Source organism: Colius striatus, chromosome 9 (assembly GCF_028858725.1).
Source record: "Colius striatus isolate bColStr4 chromosome 9, bColStr4.1.hap1, whole genome shotgun sequence".
Taxonomy (NCBI): Eukaryota; Metazoa; Chordata; class Aves; order Coliiformes; family Coliidae; genus Colius; species Colius striatus.
In genome coordinates, this window is record NC_084767.1 from 1,774,338 (window position 1) to 1,798,866 (window position 24,529).

The 24,529-nt window shown below is 44.7% G+C and overlaps 1 protein-coding gene across 3 annotated transcripts in view; it reads right to left on the minus strand.

Annotated features, from left to right (window-relative positions):
• Positions 1–13,200: 13,200 nt before the first annotated feature.
• CLINT1 (clathrin interactor 1) overlaps positions 13,201–24,529 on the minus strand; it is a 53,819-nt gene continuing 42,490 nt past the window's right edge. For all 3 annotated transcript variants that reach the window (XM_062002508.1, XM_062002506.1, XM_062002507.1), the window contains exons 9-12: positions 20,522–20,599; positions 16,353–16,648; positions 15,451–15,652; positions 13,201–14,968 (exon numbers count right to left, since the gene is read on the minus strand). In XM_062002508.1, the coding sequence (XP_061858492.1) occupies positions 14,607–14,968; positions 15,451–15,652; positions 16,353–16,648; positions 20,522–20,599 (938 nt within the window). In that variant the 3' untranslated portion in view covers positions 13,201–14,606. The remainder of the gene's footprint in view (positions 14,969–15,450; positions 15,653–16,352; positions 16,649–20,521; positions 20,600–24,529) is intronic.

Sequence of the window (24,529 nt, forward strand, 5' to 3'; positions counted from 1 at the left end):
TTTTCCAGAAACCAGGGAGATCCAGAGCCAGCACCCAAGCATCTGCTACAGTGTGTGCATGACCAGTGGGAATCTCACTTCCAGGAACATCCTTATTCCCGTGGTAAATGATGCTGATCTGTTTGGGTCAGAGATGCTAACTGTGTAGATGCAGCTTGCTGGAGACAGTGACACACCTGTTCTATGGAACTCAAGATTGCTTAAAGGAGTTATTCCCTTTGCAACTTGAGAACTGTTTAAAGAGAACAAAATCTGCAGTTTAAAGCCCTGCATGGCGATGTGACAGTGCATGTAATGAGAAGCATCAGACAGAGAATTCACACAAGAGGTCTGCAACCCATTGACTTTCATTTGCATTTTAAAGTGGTGTTTTACACTGAGAGTCTGCCCTGTCTTCCATGTGTCTGATGTTTCCCTGATGTCTTACAAGGTGATTTACAGTCAGCTGGCAGGGAGACTCTTGCTCTTTTAGATTGGAGTTCTCTCCATTTAATTTAGAAGTGCAAAAGGGCAGGACTTTTTCTTTGATATTCATGCAGGTGCTTAAGAGTAAACCTATGCTCAAATACCTTCCTATATTGGAGTCAAAGCTGTTGATTAAACTGCAGCAATTGTACTCCTAAGTTGTTGGGGAAACAAGTTCTGCACTGTCACAAAAGCAACCTCAGCTTTTCTCATTGTGTTTTACTGCTTATAAATATTAGAAGATAAACTCTCTAACCTTTCTAGTGTGGTAAGTCCCGTTAGAACTCACTGCCACCTGAGTCAGAAACTTCCTGTGTTGACAGAGCAGCTGGGAGCATCTGTGCCCTTTCAGTGCTGCCGAGGCAGAAGTCGGCTGCCCGGATCCTGACATGGGTGTGAGGAGCTCACCCAACCCTCTCCACCGCCAGCTGCAATCACGACTTACAGCTGCTCATAAAGCAAATGCCCCTGCTCTGTCAGTTGGCTTCCTGTGATTTGCAGTGTGGGGCTTTTTTGCATGCAGGTGACATACCTCTGAGAGTATTTAAGCAGACATTTTGCTCATATCCAATGACACTGTTGCTCAAATTAAGGAGAAATGATAGCTGGAGTGGTAAGGAAGACTCAAAAATTCCAGTTGTGATTTTTGTCTGCACTCCTGGAGCTCTATAAAGTTTTCACCTCCTCTTTCTGATGTTGCTTTGTCCTTGGTTTGAGAAGAGCTGAAAATTGTAAATGGGTAAGTTAGAGGGAGGAGACATCCCTCCTAGCTATGAGGTTATGCCTCTTGTAGCAATGCTGAGGCTGGTTTTTTTCCTGATCAAATCCTACCTGAATCCTCTGAACAATTCTTCTCAACTTCAAGCTATATCTTCTTGCTGTGAATGATTTATTATCCCAAACAACTATCTTATTCCCCAGTTTTTTACAAGCCTTGGAGATCTCTCTCATCTTGGCATTTATGAGCCTGTCAGTCATCTTTCATAACATGGCCAATTTCTTAGGTTAGATCATGAGCCTTCCACAGCCTTGCATTCCTCAGTTCCTTATATGACCTGAATGATGAAGGGTATGTGGAAAATTAAATCTTAATAATACAGATAAATGTGTTGTCTGATTCACAGGTTCAGTTTATGGGTCAGTCTGGGGGAAGCTCATAGCCTGCTTGAAATTTAAGCAGTATCTTAATATTTAAAATAGGTATCATTAGGTTTCTGAGTTAACAGACAGTGAATACAAACTGAAGAGTACATACCAGCACCAGGTGGGTTGGATATTCTGAGAATGCCCATCTGCCTTGACTCTGCTGAACGTAGGGGTAGTTTTTGTGAAGCTCTAGCAAGATAAGTGCATCTCACAAGATTTGTTCCTTCTCAACCCTGGGCTGTGGGTGCAACTTCAACAGGAGAAGGTAATTGTTTGGATCCTGATGGCTGCTTTGAGGATCCTGCTCCACACGTCCCTGTCAACATCTCAGCACTTCTCCCCTCCTTGCCTCTCCTTTTACCTTTTGCTGTACTTGACAAATTTTGAATCAGGTGTTTTTATTATAGCCCCTGAAGATCACTCCCAAGTCTCCTTTGTGTTCTATTCATCTATACTGGTCTCTGACCAGCTGAAGTGTTGATATTTCATATCACTTGCTTGCCTTGATTTTGCTGTTGCCCAGCTCTGTCATTCCTTCCCCTCCAGTTGCTGGTTGTGTCATTACAAGCTGCAGCCACTGCTGGGGTGATTTTGCTGGTGAGGTTGCCCACTCAGTGCAGCATGGCTGCCTTGTGCTTGGGAAAGGGGGGATACAGAGGTCAGGCTGGGCCTGGACGTGTCTCTTGTACAAGAAGTAGTAGGCAAAAGAAGCACACGGGGCAAGCTGTAAAGAATCACACTGGGATACTACTATTTATGCAGTGTCTTTTAAAAGGTAGTTAGGAGAATGAAGGGTTAGATCCCGTATATGTAACAAATAATCTGTGGCAATTGCCTAGAGGCTTTTATGACTTAATGTTGGTGGTCTGAACTCCTCTGGGACAGAGCTCCAGAGCTCCCCAGACCTTGTTCCTGCAACCACCAGTATGAATGGGCCAAAACAGAGAGAGAGAACCCAGCTGTGGTGCTCCCTTGGGAAACCCATCCCAGGTAGGAGAGGGATGGGCACGGCCAGGGCCGAGGTGCCTGTCCTGGGCACGGACCCTGCTCTCTGGAAAAAGATGAGAAATTTTCAGAGCCTCCGGATTTCTCTCACCTATGAGCACTAAATGCTTCAAAAAGATTGTTTGAAGAATCTCCTACCTGTTACAGCCCTTCACGTTGCTCTTTCATTCACCTGTGTGTGAATGATCCTCCCCTCAGGCTCAGGTGTTGGTGATGGTGAGGCCAGGCGGACTTCGACGAGCCCTGGGACAACTCTAACGAGCAGAAAATCCGCCGAGGCTCCCTCTACCGAAAAGGTGAGTTTAGTGGGGCGCGCTGGAGTGGGGGGAGCGGACCCCCTTGCCCTTCCCAGACACCCAGGTCCGAAGAACTCGAACCGCCGCTGCGGCCCTGGCCCGCTCCCCCGCTGCCCGCCAGGTGGCAGCGAAACCCCGCGGCGGGAAGGGCGGGACGGGCCCCGAGGGCGGCGGGAGCGCTCCCGCCTCAGAGCACAGCAGGGAGCGGGCGGGCCTCCGGCAGCAGTGGGTTTCCCTAACAGCTCCGTGCTGGGAAGCTGCTGGGCTGCCCATGGGATGGGCCTCTCCACCGTCTTTTCCCTGAGACACGCAGGCCGCCTGCCTCACTGTGTGTCCTCCAGGTCACAGCCGTGTCTGTAGGAATGGGTGGCGGTGAGAGCGGGGCAGCCACAAATGCCAAGTGGAACCGTGGGGTGTGTGTGGGATGTTACCTAGCCCCCGAGCTGGGATGTTCAGATGCTGCATCCCCTGCTTGGTTGTGTCAGGCCCCGAAGGCTGCAGCCCTCATGTGAACACGTTGGAATCACTTCCCACCTCAACAGGCCAAACCAAGTTCTCCTGTAGTTGTCCTGGAGTGGTCACACATCTGAAGTTGCTGAGAAAGAGATCTCACCTCCAGGGGCTGACAACAGGAAGCCATGGGCAGGAACTGGCCCCAGATTGTCACTGTGTTGGCTTAGGGGCATTCTCTGCTGATTGATCCCCGTGTCTTGCACCAGAGTGTGCAAAGGGAATGCCAGGGTTGGCACATCACTAGTTTTCTCACAGGGAATAGGTGAGCACAAATCTGAAGACTTTGCTGGGAGCCCTTGTCAGAGAAGAGTGACTGGGCCAAGCTTCAGGAGCGGCAGCACGGCTCTCAGGAAACAGTTATATGTGGCTTTAGGTACATGAGTAGCATTCCGATGTGAATGATGACTCTGCCTGGAGGAGATGATGGCTGTAGGAGAGCAGGAGTAACTGCTGTTTGGTGGTCAGTGTACTAGAACGTGACTCGAAGCAGTGACCACCAGCAGATGCTGCCCAGACTGTTAAAACAGGGCTCCTTGGGTATTCATATCTTGTTGTATATTTACAGACAGAAACCATTTATCATTTATGCACAATGATGCAGTGGACTAAATCCCATGAAACACTACGCTTTGAGAATAGAGATGCTGTGACAGAACTTTCTAAATGCACCAGCACAGCCTTAAAGAAGGAAACCAACCCCTTTCTGTCCTGCCCTTTGGAGGGATGAAGCTCAAGTCCATTAAGTTTTTCCCATCAGGAAAAGGATGTGGGAGTTTGAGTTTAAAAGCTGGTACTGACGTGCCCATGGCATAGAGCAGCAGGAAGGATGGCAAACAGGATACTGTGCTGCACTTGGCAGAAAGGGCGTGAAACGGTGCTGTGGCTGCAGAGGTTGGAGTCAGCGTGGTGAGAGCATGGGCAAAGCTGCAAGTTAGAAAGCAGAAAGTTACCAAGCTCATACTTCCCTGCTGCAAAGAAGGGCTTTTTGCTGATTGCTTTTGGGAAAGGCAAGCAAATGTTAGGCAACATCCCAAAGCTGTCAAAATGATGGGTGGAAGAACCAACTGGAGGAAAACTGATTTTTAGTTTCTTGAACAGTTTGAAATGAGAGCTATGTGGGAAGCTGAAAAGAAGGGAGGGGACTCTCAGCAGGACCTCCTTGCACCCAGGGCTCTGTTGGGAGGCAGTTTCAGACACAGAGATGAACAAGTTCATAACAACGCTCAAGGGAATACATTTAACCCTCTCCTGCTGCCTGCTCTAACGCCTTGTGAACGTGAGTAGGAACGTGCCTGGCTGTGGGTCGGGAGAGGCTTATCTCGTGAAAGCAGAGGTGATGTTTGCTTCTCAAATTGCATGTGTTTGCATTGTTTTGTAAACCAGATGTTGTAGTATCTGTAATTGTGCAGAATATGCAGGTCCAAGTGTCCACCTGCAGGCACCTCTGAGCAGGTGTCACCTGGCCATCGGTGTTGTGTGTGCTGGGGGTGTCAAGGTGCACTGACACTGTAACTTGCCCTAAAAATCAGCCCAACGGTGTGAATCGGTATCAACTCCAGTCTCTTGCAGCTCACCTTCTGCTCCCAGTGTGTCACTTGTATGGCAGTAACCTTTGCACAAGTGCACAACTTTCACACCTGCTTTGCATCTGCACCCTCCTGGCGTGCTGACAGTTTTATCCCCGTAAGATGGTTGGTATTAATGAATTTATTTTAAAAGCAGCCATGTGCTTGTCGTTCCTTGTTGGGTCAAAATGCTCTGAAGTCACCCATTCCTCAGCTGGCTGTTTTAATTAAAAACACAGACTCTTTTAAAAGAGGATTGTACCATTCCCAACTATTCAAGACAAGGAAAACGTTAGTGCAGCAGAGTGTGAATCGAGAGCCATCCTCTACCCTGGCCTTACATCTATTACCATGTGTAAACTAATGAACAAAGAGCTGGCGTTTGTCACAATATCCAATGTAAGGGCTTTCAAAAAGTGCTGCTGGCTGACAAGGAAAGATTGCAAGAGGCTGCAGCCCCTGACCTCAACAAAGGCTTCAAAGGAAGCTCCTGAAAAGTTCTTTTTTTCAGCACAAAAAAGAAATTCTCCTGGTACTGTAGCAGCCAGCACACTTTGGTAGTTGAAACTACTTCAGGGCTTCTGCTGACTGGGTGGAAACATCTTTGTTTTGCATATAAATGCTGTTCTGTGCTGTCTTGTTTTTTTTTCCTCCAGTTGAGACTGACAAGATACACATCTGCAGCAACCCATCCCAGCCACACAGGTGCCAGTCCCTGCACTGGGATGCTGAAGTCCCAGCTCCCAACGAAAGGGAAGACCCTGCCTCTCCCAAAGAAAAAGGTGAGGAACTCCCCAACTGCTGAGGCTTCTTTCTTTGCTGTGAGTCTGTCCCTGGAGTGGGAGCAAACAACCAAGTCTGGGGGTGGTAGAGGGAGCCCAGGGACTGTGCAGCACAGGAGGCAGCAATGCAACATGCAGCACAGCTCTGGGGGGGGCAGAAGCTGCTGAGCTCACACAAACTGCTGCGCACATGGCGGCTGAGCAGGTTGCTTGGCCATAGCTTCAGCTCTGTGCCCTCTCACCACGTTGGCTGCCCCAGCTGTTTCGCTGCCCAGGGTCGGGCTGCGCTCTGTTGCAGACGCCAGCTCATTCCCTCTTCCTGCAGCCCCGTTGTTGCTCTTGTCAGGCTGCACGTCCTACAGCCAGAGACTGACCTGTGCGCTGGACCGTACCTGCTGGACGGCGTTCCCGAGCCCTGCAACCATCACCCCATCACTGGAGGCCTGGCTGCTGCCCACAGGGGAGACCAGGGCAGCTCACCTGCCCAAAGCAGTTTGTCTCTAATTAAGTTGAAAACTGTCATCCTGTCTCGCCTCCTGCCTGTAGCCAGCCCAGGGCCACGAACACAGGCCGAGGGCAGCTGACCCTTAATGCCACAGCCACGCCGGCCAACAGGCTGTGCCCACTGGTGCGGGCAGAGCACAGAGCTCCCCTCAGGCTCACCTTTCCAACCCTGTTTTGTCTGCAGATACTTAAGAGGTTTCCTGTAAGCTACAAGCCCCCAGCACAGCAGTGAAAGCATCTGGTTTTGCCCTTTCCCACTGCTCAAAGACAATGTCCCTGGGACAGAGATCAGGTGCAAGTTCTGACCACCAGCAGCTTGCGCCCTGCTCGGTGCCCCCAGTGCTGTTACAAACCTGGAGCCCTGGGAAGGTGACACTGTGACAGCTGTATGGATGAGACAAAAATGGAGACTGTCCCAGCACTAGGCAGGGAGATACACACATCAAACCAGGCTGGAAAAGCACCTGGAGATCAGTTTAGGAAGCTCAAAGTGGAGGTAAAATTCCTCCTCTCCTTTTGACACCTTGGTGGGACTTGGGAGGATGTTGGTCCCTGGCTGGAAGGACGAGGGTCAAGGGGCAAACAGAGGTGAGAGTAGGCAGTGAAAGAGCAGCTGAATTTCCTGACTTTTAGGAATTTAACCCTTAGCATTCTCTCATCTTGGATTTTGTTTGCAAATCAAAAATGGTGAAAGATTTTGGTAACCTTATAGTATCACCAACAGTTTGTTAAAAGACTAATTGCCAAGTAGCTTATGCATGTGGGACCATTAGTAATTCTGTAGCTATGCAAATTAAAACAGTGATGTATGATTTATAGCTTTAATAATGTTCTGAAGGCTCTTAAATTTTAATCACTTGCAACATCCTTTTTAATATTCAATTACTTTATTAACTAATTAGGTCACTTGCTGAAAAAGCACATAAGGCTGGTGCTATTTTAATATCAGCTGAACATCACAAAATACCTTTGAAATGGTGTAAATGGTTTATTTATTTTAAATAGATCATTAAGATGCTATAATTAATAAATCAATTACAGCAAAAAGACAAGGAATTGATAGGTGCCAAACCACAACAGCAGCAGCTCCTCCACTTGCTTTAGAAAGGGGTCCTAGGGCTGCTGAAGGGTGACCGTGGCCACTGAAGCACCTTCCTAGGTAATTCGTATTCAGCTGAAGGGATAAGGTTTCAAGATAGGCTCGGTTCATTATAGATGCTTTTTGTATGAATTTAGCTTTCTGATTGATAAAAGCTCCACAAATGACCTTGAAAAGTTAAAACATTTAAAAAGACATCCCTCCTTTACAGCTTGCTCTTTTGTCTATCTCCAAGAGAAGATAAAACCTTATAACATCCTGGTCCTGCTAATGCAGGGATGAAAGGCAGAGCTGGAGGGGGGAAGGTGGGCTGCTCCTCCCTCACCTACTTGCTCTGCTAAAAAGGGATGTGCCCCTCTGAGCCCACACAGCTGCTGCTCTGTAGTGCAGAGCTTTGCATCTCCCAAGTTTACACCTTGGTGTGAAACCTGAAGCCTGAGAAGTTAAATTTGTTGCTGGTGTGGCTGCCAACTCTGAAATGGACTTTGAATAATCTATTTTAAAACTTAGTAATTAAGAGCAAGGCAAATACTACTCTAGGAACGAAATCAATCTTTTTAAACAGATCTTAGCATAAATTACAGCATTGTGATGCTACAAAGTGCAAAAGTTTTCTCTCTCCAGTTGCTTGAAAAGATCTGCAGTAAGTCAGATTCCGTTTCAACCGTTCTTGCTTCCATTTGCTTGTAACTAGACATCTGTAAATCAGGGGGCAGAAAGCTTAATGCTGCAGTGATCTTTTTGCTAAACGTGACTGCCCTTTACCACTCAGTTGCAAAGACAACAATTACTTTCAATTTACAGAGAGCTTCCTGAGGACTAAAATACGTCTGGTCTCATTCTGGCTCTAAAGCAGAGTCCACATGCGGTACAGGACTGCTGCTCCAGTGCCCAGAACCAGACAGAAAAGCCACCCCTACCTCTGTCCCAGGGCAGCCTCCAGACCCGGGAGTCGCCACTTGCCAAGTACCTTGTACCATAACTGAAGCTTCAGATGAAATCCTTTATTTTCTTAACAAAATTCTGCTTCATTAACTTTTCTCATCAAAATAATTATCGTTGCTTCCAGAGGCTGCTGTTCAGTGTGACTCTCCATGGAAAGGCAGAACATGCTGGGCTGACCTGAGCTGGACCAGACAGCCACGAGAAGGGACAAGGATGCCTGAATCCCCTTCACGTGATATGGGAGCTGCCACAGGAACTAACAGTGCAGAACAACACAAACATGAGATACCAAACGTTACTACAGGCTGGAACAAGAGATGCTGCCACACATCTCGGAACAAGTCAGATACAACTCTTTGGGGGTCAGAGATATTAATACAGTCAAATGAGGTCATCCTCACAGTTTTTAGGAGTGTTTATTTCACCCTACAACAATCCTGTTGTATGATGCAGCTCAGGGGTTGTTCTTGGCCTCTTTACAAAGCCCCAGGTCTCAGTCAAATCACAGTCACGTACCTTCTCCCCAGTCTTTTATTCACGTGACCGATTCCTGCGTCCCTCAAATCACTTGGGTAAGAAACCCTCATGTCCTCCTCTACCAAACAAAAAAACCCACAGATTAACTGGAGCTATGAACAAAAAGGCACCAGTGCCTCAAACACAACTGGTTCCAGGACAAATACCGAGGGAAAGTGGAACAGCAAAGCGGGGCGAGCGCGTCCCTCTGCCTGCACCCCGCAGCCACCACGGAGCCGCCGGTACCCAGAAGCGGCCGTTAACCTCCGCGGTGCGATTCAATGTGACAGTGACACTTCACAGCACATTGCACCCAATCTCATTTGAAGCTGACAAAGATTGTTTCTGTTTTATATCTATTGGTTTATTAATGGGCTACAGCCTCTTAAGCAGATGCATGTTCATTAGATAGCCAGCTGTTAAGGTTCCCAGATGTCGAAAGAAGCTCTGTCTTGGAATGCGTTCTTCCTCCCCCTCCCTGGCCTTATCATGAAACAAAGTAATTGTAGCTCTATTAAAGAACCAGTTAATTACTGAACCAGTACCTTCTGGCATGATTAAAAATAAAGAAAGCCTGCAAGTTTGCGAGGAGTAAAGACATTTTTGAACATGGGAGATGAGCTGGCAGGCACAGAGCTTACATAGCTGTACAGACCTGGATTACTCCGTGTGAAGAAGCCCCGGCTGCAGGGCTACACAAAGTTCTGCAAAGGCACCTTTCTTCATTTTCTGCGTCCTGCAGGATTTCCCCCTTGCCTCTTATCCTCCCTTAGATGAACAGTGGACGCAGAAGCACACAAAATTAAAAATGAGACACATCTAAATTTTTAAAGGTCATTGTTACGCAGAGAAGCAAACTTGCACAGCATCCCAGATAGATAAAACTGTAGCCAGCTCATTGAACAAGCTGCACAGATTGACTTACAAATTCCACAGGCTGTCCTTTTCAGTCTCGCCACATTAACCAGGCTCACCTGGTTGTCTTTGCAACTTACTATTTTTCCCTTTCTTTCTTTCCTTAAGGTATTAAAAGCAGCCCTTTGCAGCACAGCTACAACCACCACCGTCCTCCAGCCACCACCCCCACAAAGCCCTTCTCCCACGGAAAGGTTTAAAACGTCCAAGTTAGCTCCAAATCCAAGCGATTTGGGCAAAAAGGCTGACTGTGATGCTGTGGGGGCTGCTCTGTCCTCAAGGAGCTGCGCTGTCCCTACCAGTACGGGAAGAAGGAGGCAAGTCCTGTACCCTTGCTGCAGGCAGAGCTCCTACGGGCAGTACTTGGAAGCACAGTTATTAAGGATTTAGCTTCCAGTTCTCTCATTCACACTTTTGGTTTTTGCCAGCCAAGTCTGTCACTGAGCACCTGGGGCTGTGCAGGAAGCAATCTTTCACTGGGCTGACAGTTCTGAGTACTAACCAAAAAAAAAGAAGTTTTCTTTGCAGTCAAAATATTTCACTTGAAGAGTTTCAATGTGTGTGCAAGCGCCGGGGTTTGCCTCAAACAATTCTGAATTTGAGTCAGTGACGGACCGACTGTGCCACCTGATCTAGGTGGACCTGCTTGGGCAGGGGTGTTGGGACTAGTTGATCTTTAAAGGTCCCTCACAACCCAACCATTCTATGTCTTGGAATAAAACTTGGGGGAAAGGAAAAGAAAAATCATACCTCCATGAAAAGCTTTAATCAAAAAGCGAGTGATGATATTGTAAAGTGTCATGTGCTATAAAAGTGTTTACAGTCATGCACAGAGGAACGTGGAGGCAATTTTGTAGAGTGACTCCTGGAGCAAAGGCCTCTGAGAATAAAAAGTGTCTTTAGATATTTGTTACCCTGTTACAGCTGGTATCACCTTGAGTACACCATGCCTGCCTGCATTATGTAAACACGTCACTGATAAATCCCTCCCCCACCTCCCCTAAGCTGTGGCAGACAGTTCTGAGCTGACAGATGAAGCTGGAACAGATGCTGCTATAAATACTCTTGTTTAGCTGTTTTGAATAGAATTTCTTTGGTAAAACATAGTGGATACTCTAGTTTATCAATGAACTTGCACCTGTGCTGGAGTTTGTTACTCCTTTGGACACAGCGAGATGCAGTTTTTGAATGATTCCATTAAAAAACCACACACAAGGTTGGATTCTGGCGCCACTTTCTCCTCCCCTTAACATCCTCTACAAAGGATCTTACTGATTTTAACTGAACTCTCACTATGTTTAGAAGCTACAGAGTCCAGAGGTGGTTAAAGTTTACCTCTGGCAACCAGACAAACTGTGATTTCCTCCTTTTTACTCTCTGTAGGCTTCAAACTCCCGTGACAGTTGCTTTGTTTCAGCCTGGAGTGAAAAGATCCTGCAGCTACGCTGGCAGAGGTCACAAGGCTGACAGTCTGGCTTTTCAAACTCCTGCCCTTTGGACCCTACCATGATAACATGAGCACAATTTTTATCTTTTTCTAAGATGTACAGTACAACTTAGTCTGGGGAAAGAGCAAGGAAGTCTGAGTTTTGCCAAGGGGCAGCGAGGGAAAGCCAGATCTGTGCCAGGATGAAGGCAGGCTCTGCTGTCCCATGCCCACGCCACGCTGCCAGCCCAACCCAGGCCTCTGGGCAGCTCACAGTTACAGCTGGCAGGGGCTTTGCCAAAGAGACAGGAGTTGTACTTACTTAGCAGCATGATGGAGGTTACCTTCAAGTCACAGGAGGCAGCAGTTGATACAACACAGCAGCTCCTTTGCTTTTTCATAGAATGGAATTTTCACCTGGAAAGACAAGGTATTTTTAGCATATTCTTTTGCTTGTGCCTAGAATTCCAGAGGTGAAAGCATTTTTAGATATCCATCTTAAATTCAATATTGTTTTAAGCAACCACCACCCATGTTGTATTCAGTCTTACTAAAGGATGGAAACTGTGTTCTGGTACATGCCCCTACCGGTGATCCTTGTCCTGGGACAGAACTTCCACACCAGTGGTTCTCCTCATCACAGACTGTGGCTTCATGGCAGCCACCCAGCCCACCTCCTGAAGGAAACATTCTGGTTCAAAGGGCTTTGTTGTCATCCACCTGCAGACAACTTGGCTGGCTGAAAAATGCTTCTTTCCACGCTCCATACAACCTTCTTCATAATTAGGATATTGATCTGCAAGATGAACAGAGTAGGGGCAGGTGCATCAGTTCAGTACTATGACTACCCCATAAGCCTACACATCCTTCAGTTCCCCAGACACAGCCACAAAGATCCACTCTAAACTGACCAACTTTATTTTAAGCCCTGACAAATATGCTTTACTGCATTTCGCTTCTTGATTAGAGGCCAAATCACTGGTTCATAGAATCACAGAATGGTAGGGGTTGGAAGGGACCTTTAGGGATCATCCAGTCCAACCCCCTGCAGAAGCAGGTCCACCTAGATCAGGTTGCACAGGAGTGTGTCCAGGCAGGTCTTGAAGACCTCCAAGGAAGGAGCCTCCACATCCTCCCTGGGCAGCCTGTGCCAGGGCTCCCTCACTCTCACAGTAAAACAGTTTTCTCTTACGTTTAAGTGGAACTTTAAATGTTCCAGCTTCATCCCATTACCCCTTGTCCTGTTGCTAGATACCATAGAAAAAATGGATGTCCCAACCTCCTGTGAAGAGACGAGCACAGCTGAAACAAGGACACAATCTTTCCTCTCAAAGCCAACTATTTAACCAGCTAAGGAGGGCCAGTATCACCAACAGACTCATCAGAAGCCCTTCTGAAGCGCGAGCGACACTGGCGCCAGCTTTGCCTTTCCTCGCCCCTCATCCACCGCCCCAGGAACTCGCTTTGTCCCCACCACGATTCTGCACATCCCGAACCCGCCTGAGCCTTCCCCTCTGTTGGAAGGAGCGGGTTTGAAGATGATTATTCCCAATAAGTGCAAAGGTTTCAGCACAGGAAGCGGAGCGCTCTCTCCTACTCAGCCGTTAAAGCCTGCCTTGATTACTTTGATGTAACAACACTTGAAAGCTCCTATTCTTTGAAACTAATTTAAACACATTGAATTGTTGAAAGATTAAAAACCGCAGTCAGCTAATTACACTCACTCTCATCTCTTATTCAGCAAATGAATCACTTTTCATTACCACTTAGCTGAAGTACATGAATTTCTGCCTAATTAGAAATGTTGTAGATGGAGCATTAGCAAGGCTGGAGCGGGTCAGGATATCTTGCCTGCTTCATTTTTAATTCCTTACAGTAGAGCCAGATAGGAAAGGCTTCAGATAAGAAGTCATTAAACAATTTTAAATTATTTATAAAAATTACTTTGCCCAAATTATAATTATTTTTTTTCCCAAATGCTCTCATAAACGTCAAATGGAATGAAAGGAAAAGCAGCCCAACATTGATTTTAATGAACATTTTAATGTTATGTATAACAGAACATTATGAATACAATGGGAACAAAGTTTTATCAATTTAATAATAAAAAAGAAATCCAACATAAGAAAAGGGAGGCAATAAATTTCATACCTATAGGATAGTGCTTAGTCTTAATAATATTCCCAGCTTGTGAATGTAACAATGTCTTTGTATCCCAGGTTCTAGAACCATGATTCGTGTAACTTAAATGCAGGATTACAGGAAAAAGGAAAAACAAAGATCCCAAAACCCTCAGTTCATTCGTTTGCTTTCAGTAAATCAGTCAAATCTTTCGACTGCTACAGGTTTCCTTTATTAATATATATATATATTTGACTCCTCTATTGGATTCCACAGCTGCTACTGCCATATTTACACAAAAGAATCACCGAATGTTGTATAAAAGCTGAGATCCAATGCTGCTGCACGAGGCAGGGTTATGGATTTACATAACTTCAGTGTAATTCACCTTGTTAAGTCTCGTTTTGCCTTTTGACTGCTGCTGATGCCCCAAACCAGTGGCTCCCTCGGGATCCTGACAGCACAAAGGCCACCAAGTGCCACTGTAAGAGAACTGCAAGAAAGTGCATTTTCTGGGGTTTAGTCTTTTGAAAGGAAACCTTCCAGCAGTCCTTGATAAAGCTTCTCCAAGGCTTGCACTGGATATCAGTTATAACAACACAAACATGTTAAGACCCCAAAAACCTGTTGATCACCAAATTGCTGAGAGAGGATTTTTTTTTTATAATAAAAATTTGGGTAACACAGCAGTGTGGCTGGAACATTAGCAAAAGTATATATACATTCCAGGTCCCTTTGAATTAGCCATAATCACATATGTAAGCCATTTTTGGACAAAAATATATATTCTTATAAAAAACTGATCATAGTACTCGAGTGACTTCAACTGTGGACTCGGTGGTAGTAAAAGGAATGATCTGATTATGACAAAGTGATCAGGGAGAGGAAGGGGGAAAGAAAGTCAAGCTCCTCAAGAAAAAAAGAAAAGTATAAAATTAGATTCAAACATTTTTACCCAACCCCCATTCCAGACTTCCATCAAGTCTCAAAGTTAAAACTGGTTCTTCTACGTAGGAAAGGTGGGTTTTTTTTGATGGTCTCCATACAAATTATTCTGCAAAATCATCTAACATATTCCTTAGAAGAACCTTTCGCCTCGCCAGAATTTGACTACTAGTTATTTCATCACTTAGAAAATAGCTTTTGGTTCTTTATGTAGACGCTTTAACTGATAAAGAGGAAAAAAAAAAGTATTGATCAGTGTTTTCAATCCCTTCCCCAGCTCTATTTGTGCAGCTAAAAATCCTTCATTCAGTCTGCTCATTTATTTCATTTTTTAATTTCATTTTCTTTATTATTTTACAATCTTTATTTGCTAAAATTGGCAAAATTTGCAAAGGCATCTTGCTTGGGTTGTACAGTCCCAGGAATCAGAGAGGTCATCGCGATGTTGGGTATCCCCATTCCTATTGTGCTCGTCAGCCCCATTCCGGTGGCCGGCACTCCCATGTTCATGTTCATTCCCATCATTCCCTGGTTCATCATCGGGGTGGGCCCCAGGGAGGTCATTCCCATCATCCCAGACATCACGTTGGGCATTCCCATCCCCACGGGAATGGGCCCTCCCATCAACGGGCTCGTCTGGGCTCGAACGGGCATCATGTTGGGCTGAGAACTGATGGTCACGGCTGCAAAGTTTTGAGTCATGACATTCATGGGTTGTTGCATATCTGCAGAAAAGAGAGCAGGAGGCAAAAAAAAAAAATCATTCACGAGAACCTGCTGCTGAAGGTGCTCATGTGATTTAAGCAACTTTTGTGGTAACAGCTGCGAACAAAGACAAAATGGTCAAACCTAGAGCTATTTCACTTGTTTTCCTATTTTCTGTATGAAGACTAAGGAAACTTAAAGAGTATTTTATTTTATGCTACTATGCATATTCTAGAGAAGTTCTAGAGGTGATTTTTGGGCTTTCTCAAGATATAGCCACGGTGCAAACCCTATAGTCAAAACTTGGACTGACAGCAGCCTCCTCGCATGTCAGTCTCCATGTAGCAAACATCACCTGCCTCGTCTCCCTTGCAGGAGCTTAGGAAACAATTGGGAGTAAATGTAGTAAAACACTAACTGACAGAACTCTCCACCTCCAATAAAACCTCCTGAAGACATGCAGGGCTCAGTCTGCGTGCAAAGTAGCGCAATAACCACTCACTTTGTTGCTGCATCATGTTCAGCGATGGCTGCTGGGGTTTGGAAGGCTGCATCCCAGGTACTAAATTGTCCAAACTGATATTTACACTGGGATCTGACCAGGTTGAGGGTAGAGTTTTGCTTGCATTCTTCTGGACTATCTCTGTGCTTGCATTATAAAGAGGGTTAGGCTTCGGTATCATAGTGTTCACGTTCTGCAGAGGCTAAAAAAAACAAGAGAAAAGTTTGTTGGGAAACCATTTACCGACAGGAATCAGGACTGAACAAGTGCTAAGTTTTCTACAGAACACAATAAAAAGCCAATGAGCTTTTTAGCCAAGAACTTCAGCTCACTCAAGGCAGCATTGCCAGGTGCCGTGAGACCATTAGAATGGGCACAAGGAGTGTTTTGTAAGCTCCCAGATCACTATGTGGAACAACAGTGATCATCTGCAGTTCAGTTTTGAACTCAAAGATGCTAATGCTTTTCCTCCTAACACCAAGGTGACTCGTTACAGTTCCAAGAACACTCTCCACTGAAGGAGGCACCTCTGTGCTTTGAAGAGCAGACCAGTCCTCATCTCCATCTACTTGAGGCTGGAAACCTGTAACATTCTGCCGAGAATGGCTTTAAAACACCAACCTTGTCTTCCCCAGCAAAGCAGCTCCACTTCCTGAACAACAAGGACCAGCTGAGAGAGGACTGGCTTATAAAATGAGGCTTTTCAAGAACATTCAGTACCTTTTCTTTTTAGAAGGCCATTCAGACATCTTTGGACTAAAACTTCCTTACAAAATGCTGACCACAGCACCTGAACATAGACTCCAGGGGTGGGCTGGATTAACTTCCAGTGTTGTGGTTAAGGAGAAGGCAGAAGATTAATTGAGGACAGCCACTAGCAATCTGTACAAACAGCAGCCTACCTGTGACCTCGACATGGGTAAACTGACACCCACAGTGTTGGTGCTCATCATACAGAAATCCATACTTTGGGAATTGGTCATGGTTGTCTGGGAGGGGCCCATCAAATCAAAGAGATCAGTGGAATTTGTAGCAGCTGGAGGCTGGCCAGAAGGTGGCTGTGGGCTACCGAAGAGCTCTCCAGCTGGCTGCTGTGCCGTGCTGCTGAAGAGCTCTCCAGATGAAGCACTGGGACAAGGAGAAGCTTGGTTGAAGGCACTCCAGTCACCAAAGTCTCCATTTCCACTTGTTGCCGTACCTGAAAGACAGACAAGGGTGTGGGAGGAAGACGGAGAGAAGAGGGCGGGAGACTTAGAGAAAGACACTGAACGAATGCCATATTCTGTGAACTGAAACAAATGAGAGCTGATCTGTGTCCGTCCAGATTAGCATCTGCAGGTAGAACCTCCATCTGGACATCATTCCCTCTCATGAATATTCCAACAATTTTAACAAGGTAGCAAAGGAAACACGAAACACCCACCCTTAGAAAGGAGAAGGAGGTTTGATAACGCATCACCTGTGTGTGCAAGACAAGTAGGGATGGGTTTTCTTTAGCTGCAATACAACTGGAAGATAACTTAAGGAGGGACTGCAGGCTCTAGTCAAAACAACAGCTAGAACTTTGATAATATTTATCAACTTTTTATATCAGTGCTCTAGTACTTGCCCAGAGAGCAGCTGTGAGGAACGAGCCACTTGATAAAGCAAATTCCACGACGATAAAACACAACTACTTCAAAACTTGACTGCATACCATTAGCAGTTCTTTGTACAAAACAATGCCGAGGGAAGTAAAACCCAGAACTTTGAAAGCAGGTTGCCAGGGAATTCCTATTTGGGTTGATAAAGAGTAATTTCTCCCCACCCCGTGAAATGCTCATGTTTCCTAAATTTGATTCCTGAACTAAATGCCTTGGCTTGAAGGAAAAATTCAATCCTGTACCTAATAATTCTCTCAGCAGAAGCTCTGTTGAACTTAAATGCTGTTTCACTTCAATATACCAGGGTTTTTGTAGACAAACATTGAAATGAAAGCACAGCAACTTACAGCTCCCTCTGTATCTTACTGTGAAGAGCCAAACAGTGCAAGCTGTTTGTGTACAACTGCAGGGGCACCTATTCCAGCATCACAGATGTCCAGAGACACAAACCAGTGAACTGAGAATATGTCATAACCTTTGAGTCAAACAGGAGGAGATGTTATCTTCCCTAAAAACACATGTTTCTCTATTAACATGAAAAGGGTTACTTCACAGGAGTGATAGGGAAGGGAAGCTTACAGAAACATCTACTGGAGATGCTAAAGATGAAGCCATGCCATTTTAACAAGCTCTGATACACAGTACATCTTGCTCCCAGTCTGGGCAAGTACAGGTGAGCTGTTTGATTATTAGTCACTGATAGACTTTTCGTACTTCAGTCAAGCCTCAGGCAACGCCATTGCCACATGAAATGGACTCAGCAGTCAGTTAAATAAACCCCTTCAATTTGTTTAGGTAAGCAAATGAAGACTCAAACACACAAAGCTGAGGGGGGCAGATCCAGTGCCAGTTTCCACTTCCTAACCAATGCAATGGCTATTTTTATCATGGCCATCCATAGCAATTTTCCTACAAATGGGTCTTACCCACTCGAAAGGTAACAGCAGTAGTCTTTTGTACTCCATGTGAAAAACAATTGTCAACACACACCCTCAACCTTTAGTCATCTTTACCTTCATCAACACATTAGAATTAAAAGAACAGCGGAAGAGTAAATCTGTTCATAAAATCCAAGCATTGGCAACAACTTCAGTGCATGAAGTGGACTCATATTCATTAGCTTAGGGCTTTCCTAGGACATTTGCTTTGATCTCCCTCACAAAAAGGGGCTATATTAGAATGTTTCAATTAGTATCACATATTAAAAATTAAAACCTACTTTAAATATTCCTGATAGATAAGTAAATGCTGAGTGTGCTGCTTCTCTGTTCAGACCTGGGCACTGAGCACCAATAATGGAAGTGGGGGTAAAAGGGATAAGGTTTTGCCCCTTCAGTAGAACTTCAAAGATGATTAATCAAGAAGGAAAAGATTCCTAGAGGGGCTTACGCTGTTCAGGAATGATTAATCATTTCACAGGACTCCTTGTCCCTTGCATAATGGTGATTGGAATAGATTAATCATGTTAATGCAGATAAAGGATCGTATCAATTTAGACTGTATTAGCACACAAATTATTTGCATAGTAGGCGGCTTTGTGTTTGCAAAACAACTTGGTTTTGACTAAGAAGGCCTGTAAAATAACTAGAGCAGTTCTTTCCTACCAAACAAATTAAAGGTGCATTAGCCAATCCATGGCTAGTTTTCCCAACACAGCAAAACAAAGGAAGAGGTATAAACAATGCTGACTAAAAGCTGGCTGGCAGGTAGGTTTGCTAATCAACCTCTTTGCTACTCTTTGCTTATTCTGGACTTGACCCTACACCCTTACTATGAACCCCTGGTGACAAACACCACTGCTGCCCAAACGACCTCCACAAAAGACATCAGCCAGCTCCCTTCACTCTGTGTTTGTGTGCAGCACTGGTGTGTCTGGGTAGCACTGTAAGGCTCCCAAACATGCTCTGCCTGAAGAAGACAGATGACTTTAGGCAGCTTCCCAGTGTGTGTGTATGTGTATGTATATTTCAGCCCTATCTGAAGGGTGATGTTTGTCAGGCAGTGGCCATGTCTACCTAATGGCTCCTATACTGCATGCAGAATGACCACAGACACACTCCCCCCACAACCAGGGCAAAGCTGAGCGCTGGCCCACCAAGCCTCACTGAAATCTTGCTCTTGTGACTGACAGGATCTCATTTATGCCTGACTTTCGGTATCTTTTCTTTCATAGGCTTGAAAGAGACTGTAATAAATTGTTATTCAGCCAAACTAAAGTCTTGGTCAGCTTCACCCCACAAATGCACATCTGCAGCTCGGAAGGCATCGGTGAGGTTGCAGTGTGTATGAAAGACAGAACTTGACTAAACTCCTCTGCAGCAGATGAGGCCTTCCAGCGGGAACCCTGGCACCATGGAGAGCTCTGGTAACAGCCTGCCTTGGGCTCCCTGTGTCACATCATCTGACAAGGCCAACAGAGTAGTGTCAAAGCAATTACAAACATTTTATTAAAAATACCTTAGGAGCAGGTGGGAGGTGAGGATTTAGGGATTCCTATTTTATCACAAGTGGGCTGAGATTTTCCACTGAACATGATCTCTTTTGCTGTGATTCAGCTTCATTTAATTTACTGCCCTGCTCAATATCATTGAAGTTCTTCAGACCAATCTGAAGCCTCTGCACATGTCCAGAAGTTATAAACAGCAGCATGAAACCCTCCTAACAACTTTTTAGTTCACAGTATTATCACAAGCAAGCAAACCAGACTACTAAGCACCTCAAGCAAGTGTTTTTCACCTCTAGCCCACCACAGCAGCTTTTTTCTTTGACTTAACAATACCCACCTCTGTCTGAAAAGCTTGCAAACTGTTGAAGCTAGTAGAAAAATGACTGCTTTTTATTGCATATAAAATAGTTGAATAACCTTACATGAACCACTTGGAAGACTATGATGATTAATAATCTTAGTGGTTCTATCACTACAGCCAATTTTCCAATCACTTTGGAAACACAGACACTGTCACCGTGAAGCATCCATCACTGTTGAACTCCAATTAAAACAGCTCCTTGCTCACAGCTGCAAAGGACTCTTTTCTCAATCATCCATGAGCACCCTTCAGACAGCATTTAGACCCACACTTGTTTATTTCAGGTTTTTCTTTTCCACTCCAGGATTCACACCTTGTTTCAGCGCATTTCCAAATTAGATTTGGAGCTATGTTTTAGGTCTTATAGACCTATGGTATTAGGTGAACAGGGATGTATTTGTAACCCCTGCTAACCTGAAATAAAGTTGATGAAAAGCTCCAGGTCCAGTGAGACACGTGCTGTGCCAGACAGCAGGTATCTTCCTTAGTGCAGCACTTGTGGTCCGGTTACATCAGCACAGTTTGCTCTAGAACGGGAAGCGACTCTCAATAATGCCACGTGGCACCCCTTCCCCTCCTGCTGCCCGCAGAACAGCACCTCAATCTGTAAATTAATCCTACCTTGAGATGGTGGGAAACTCGCTGAAGCAGCAGCTGAACTAAAATCAGCAAATCCTCCAAATGGGTCACTCGATCCACCTAGAAACAAGGAAGCCAAATACTGTTACAGGACTGTTCAAAGAGCCACTGCAACAACTGCAGCGGGATTTACCAAGAATGGCTGCTACGCCGGATTTATTGATTCTGCTCCCTAAGTCAGCTCCGTTTGTCCTGCTCATCACCACGCTGGATTTATAGAAGCCTGAGCAACGATAAACTGGATGATTTCCAGCTGCCTTACAGATCTTGCAACTTTGTTTTCCTAGGGAAGAACTAAAAGATATCGGTTTTTGCTATGTCTAAAAGTAAATGTAGAGAGATGAAACAGGTTAACAAGTTTTTAACTAGTGAGAGATGCTACTAGTTTGGTAAAATAAAAGTTTGTAAAACTTAAAACTCTGGAAGCATGATATATAAAAGCCCAACATTCTTACTGTTAATTTCTTATGCTTACTATGAAAAATTACATGTCGCCTTGCATTTAGTTTTTGTGTTCCTTAAAGCATGAATGACTCTGCAATGATCCTGGAGTGGGAACTCAAGGACAGAGCTCACATTTGTGTTCATTTTTTTATAAGTTTGCTTCCTTTCTGCAGCAGAAACATTAGGTTTTCCAACCAGCAGTTTGGATACAGGGTATGAATTATTCACTTCTCAACACAGCACACTAACAGTTTTTTTCACACACGCACACAAAACAAAGCCAAAGGTATAAAAACAGAAGACAGATTTAAGAACCTGACTGGAAAGCTGCTTTTTTAAAAGAAAAAAAAGTTTCTTTAACTAAATCATGCAGTGATTGTTGATACTGCTTAAAGTAGGTATTCCAGTGGCCTGTGAAAGCCAAGGAGCTGACCTTATTTGTTTGTCCTCAAAGACTTCACCTCCAAGCAGTCCCGCCCTAAGAAGCAGCCGCGGCCGTTCAATTATTTTGCTTTTAGTGTTCTGCGTACATTATATAGGTTACATCACAGCTGCTTAGCCTGCAGTGCTTAGGAACCAGCCAGGTGGGACTGGAACATCTGTGCTGCACTCAAACACCACCAGGGACAGCTTCCAACATCTGGTGCCATTTTGGAATTGTCTTATCGCTGCAAGACACTCTGCCCCATCTGCTGCTCTCAACTGGGTTAATTAAGCTAGAACCATCTCCTTTTTAATAAATGGCTAGCAGTAATAAAAGGAACCATTCACTTTCTAATACATGTGTACTTGCATTTCTCTTTAGTGTTATTTTACTGTAGGCACTGCCAGGAAGGCGACTGTTCTTGCAAGCGGAAAGTCCTCTGCGTGCCGAACACACGGCATGTGATGCAACCCTCCAAGAAGGGGCCACGAGGGCGGCCTCTGACTTCTCCGAAACACAGCACTATTGAAATCCTTTTACCACCTTTTCAAGAGCGAGAAGACTTCACACCAAGTTAAGAAATGCCTTTCACACAAATTCCAAAGCGATTTAATAAGCATCTTACATCTGTTTACACGTGAGTTTTATACTGACCGCAGCCTGAGCTTGAAGAGGGGTCAGACAAGCCAGTGAAACACCCTTCTGATCATGTTTACTTTGCCTACTGCAATGAACAGTTTCAAATCTTTGCCCCCCACCCTGCCCCCATCACACGTGTCCTTACAGAGTTCAGAACAGGTTAATGGTTTGAGGGCTTATATCGCAACGAGCAACACTGATGACACTCTCAACCCCATCCTCCAGAAAAAAAAAGAAACCAAATCAATGCTCTCATGCTATGCCTGTTATCCCTGGGCCCTTTGACAAAGTATCTAGGGACTAATTTAATTTTAAAAACAGAGCTAGGTTCAAACTCAAAACCACCCCTTAACATTTTCAGTCAAGACAACTTTTCCTCCACCTCTATTGCCTGCTCAAATGAAACCGAGTTCCAGAGAGAGGTGGCAGACCTTCAGCTGAATGCAGTACCTCTCTAAAGAAAGGAATAATCACCAGCTAAGATTAAAGAACCTCATCTCCAGTAATACCAAAAAATTACTCCCAGCAGGTCTAACCACAGATTCTGTATCTTCTCAAACAGATTGCTGCTCCTTTATGGCAACCAACCACCCCCCTCACGTACAAATTGCGTGGCTTGAGTAATGTGTAAACCCCCCCTCCCCAAGCCTCACCAACCTCCTGCCACATCTCTGCACCTGAAAATACACAGATAAGCAAATTCCGAGTTCCCTGAATTCACATGACTTCCCTGCCAGTTCCTTCACAGGACAGATCAAAGGCTGCGTTTGACCCTTTCCCTGTGTCTTGCCTGACACTGGGAATGTTCCCACACCCTGTGCTGCAAGGAACAGTGGTCATAACAAGTGACCTGCACGTCAAGGACAGTGCTAATCTTCTCAACATGAGCTATCCTCAAAGATTCCCATGCGAGATCTGTCACTACAAATGAACCCTTTCCATCTGCCTTCCCAGGTCAGCAAAAAGGTTATTTAGCAGGACCAGCTGGTGATGTGCCTCCCCTCAACATCATTTCTAAATGCTGCTTTGGAAAAAGAAGAAAAAAGGCAAAAAGAAAAAAGGCTTGCTACAGCAAAGAACCAAACTGATGAAAGACTCCAATGAAGTGCAATATGGAGGCTGCTATCGTTCTGTTTGAAATAGAGGAAGGCTCAATTTGGAGTGGAATCATCTATTCTCAATGTTCTTTTATCTTTATACATAAATCTAAAAAAATACAGGTATAAAAATAAAAGTCTCTCATCTCTTTCCCCGTAAGAACTGGATAGGAGAAGTTTCAGTAGTGATTTGGGGTAGTGGTTCTGATTCAGAATCTTAACGCTCCACAGAAACATGACAAGTCCAACGTACAACGAATACCTTTGTACATGACATTAATAAAGGAGAACATAATACAAAGTAAGCCTCTCTTTGAATTTGGGAGCATTTGTGCATGAAAGAACAGATGTCTAAATTAATTTTATTCCTTAACCCTGAGGAATTAACACACATTTCAGAGCATATAAACTTTGTACTTATTTTTGGGAAAGTAGATAAAGTTTTAAGGATCTCCCAGAAATAAGAAAGAAAAGACCGAGATGGCTCTTACAATTTCCCTCTTCTCCAAGAGAGTTTTGGTCTATTTCACATTCTATTAATTACTTACAGAGGTATCATTTTGGTAACCTAGTGATGGGAGGAACCCTGTCATATAGAAAATACTCAGTGTGACATGAGTTCCTGCTGCCACACACCCAGAAGTGGCATAATGTCAGACATAAGCAAGAGTAGTGGCTACATACTCATGAATGCAGCCACCTTGCCACATGCGTGGGCCTCAGTCACCACACTGACATGTTCTGCTACAGTCTCTGTGATTCATATATTGTGTTTAAAACAAAGACTGGAGCCGAGTATCTGCTGTCTCCAAGACACATACACACACTTCCACAAATAATGGGACTACGATCCTCTATATAGTAAGAGAAGTTGCTTATTTGCAATGGAGAGTAGTTACATGGAAGGTTTCTATCTATTAAAATGCACATGCTTCTATTTGCTACTAAAAGTGATCTTTAAACACTCTGCCCACAGTACTCCCTCCTAACTGCACCATTAGACCTCAAGTGCACAGAAGTCCCTTTTCTAGTCCACGCTTGCCACAATCAAAACCATCCTTATTAAGAACCTGTAAGCATACTACCAAGTCTTTAAGGTTTTAAAAGCAAGCCACCAAGCCCCTGAACTCCTCTATTAATCCTCTATGCAATGCACTGAAATTTAACACACTCCTACAAAGAAACTGCAGTTAGTGAGGGTAAAGTCCATGTGAAGGTTAATGGACTTCAAATTGAACTGCACTTTTAGAGAGTGAAGGAACGTGTTTTACAATGAATAATTTTACTTTTAGGCAGCAATTCCCTTTTAGGATTAGGATCAACAAAGTGCCAAGATAAAATAAGAAATAAGTCTGCCATATGCTGTAGATGAAAGCTCATACAAAG